We start from the raw sequence: 1,320 nt of genomic DNA, 5'->3' as shown, positions 1-1,320 counted from the left end.
TAAATTGAAAAAAAGAGATTAATTGGGAGGAATTACATTGTTTATTCTAATAATCTCTAGAAATATACATTATTGTGTTATACAACCATATATTGAATATTCATTTTATATTAAATAAATTTAATTATTTCTCATATACTACAATATAAAATTAAATTATCTTCTAGGACGGAAGATTCATAGTGCCCCCTTATTCATGATAACAAATATTAAAATATTTTATATTATTAATAATTCATAAAAATAGGTGTATAATACACTAAAATTTTTTTATGGTTGTGTTTTTTCTTATTTTTTCCTTCCATAGTATAATTTCGTATTTTCACTTTGTAAATATAAAAACATATATTATAACAATACTCAGATGAATATTCGATTAATAAAAAATGCGAAGATTACATTGTTTTTCAATTCGATTCTGATGTAGAGTAGGGTTGGCAATAAGTTTTTGGTAAGTTGTGTTAAAAGTTAAGAACTATTTAAATTATGTAAAAGTAAATTCTAAATCTCTTTATATACCAAAATATTGTAAATAATTAAAATACTTGTTATATAATCAACTAATTAATAATTTAATTTATGGTTGCATTACCTTATCACTGTACAGTGAAACACAAAAATTGTATGATGAGAAATGTTTCTATTTGGTAATATGTAACGAGCATAAAGAGGACTTTAAATATGAAACATATATAAAGTTTGATGAACTAATTACACAATGCAAGGATTATGATGCATATAAAGCATCAAGTGAACCAAAAGAAGATAATGAATGTAAATGTGCTCGGAAATCTTCAAATTCTTATTAAACATACATTAAAGAATGTGAAGATGGCACTCACCGGGATTATTATGACGCATTAGAAGATTTTAGAAATACATATATATTGAACATATGGAAAATGGAACTAATACATAAAAATGTAGACATATAATTACCATACACAAAAGGAAATAGCATCATTGTTCTTATTACAATTTCATCTATCATTGTATTAGTAATTTGTCTCCTTTTATTTATCTTGCATAAAATTAGAAATTTTACTTATTGAAGATATAATTTTTTTGATTAAATTTTAATAATACACCTGCAAATGAAAATTATTATATTACAATTACTGTATTGTTAATATATAATTTTTTCCCAAACTATTCTAAACCATTAACCCCTGAACCCTAAACCCTAATCTCTGAACCTAAACCTTAAAATAACTAAATGAAATGAGGATGTAAATATGTTATACATTTATTATTTTTTCTTATATTTTAAAAGATGATGTTAAGAAATTATTTTTTTTGGTAGAATAAACATGTGATATT

At 22.7% G+C, this 1,320-nt stretch overlaps 1 protein-coding gene across 1 annotated transcript; it reads left to right on the top strand.

The window, feature by feature from the left end:
* Window positions 1–307: 307 nt before the first annotated feature.
* PCYB_006860 (CYIR protein) lies at window positions 308–809 on the top strand (the record flags this gene model as incomplete). The annotated part of the gene is made up of 2 exons (XM_004228107.1): window positions 308–423; window positions 608–809. Exons 1-2 carry the CDS (start codon window positions 365–367, stop codon window positions 807–809), a joined length of 261 nt encoding a protein of 86 aa, XP_004228155.1. The 5' UTR covers window positions 308–364.
* Between the last annotated feature and the right edge of the window lie 511 nt (window positions 810–1,320).

Source organism: Plasmodium cynomolgi (assembly GCF_000321355.1).
Source record: "Plasmodium cynomolgi strain B DNA, scaffold: 1116, whole genome shotgun sequence".
Classification (NCBI taxonomy): Eukaryota; Apicomplexa; class Aconoidasida; order Haemosporida; family Plasmodiidae; genus Plasmodium; species Plasmodium cynomolgi.
Note: the sequence above shows the minus strand (reverse complement) of the source record. Positions and strands in the feature narration are given on the sequence as shown.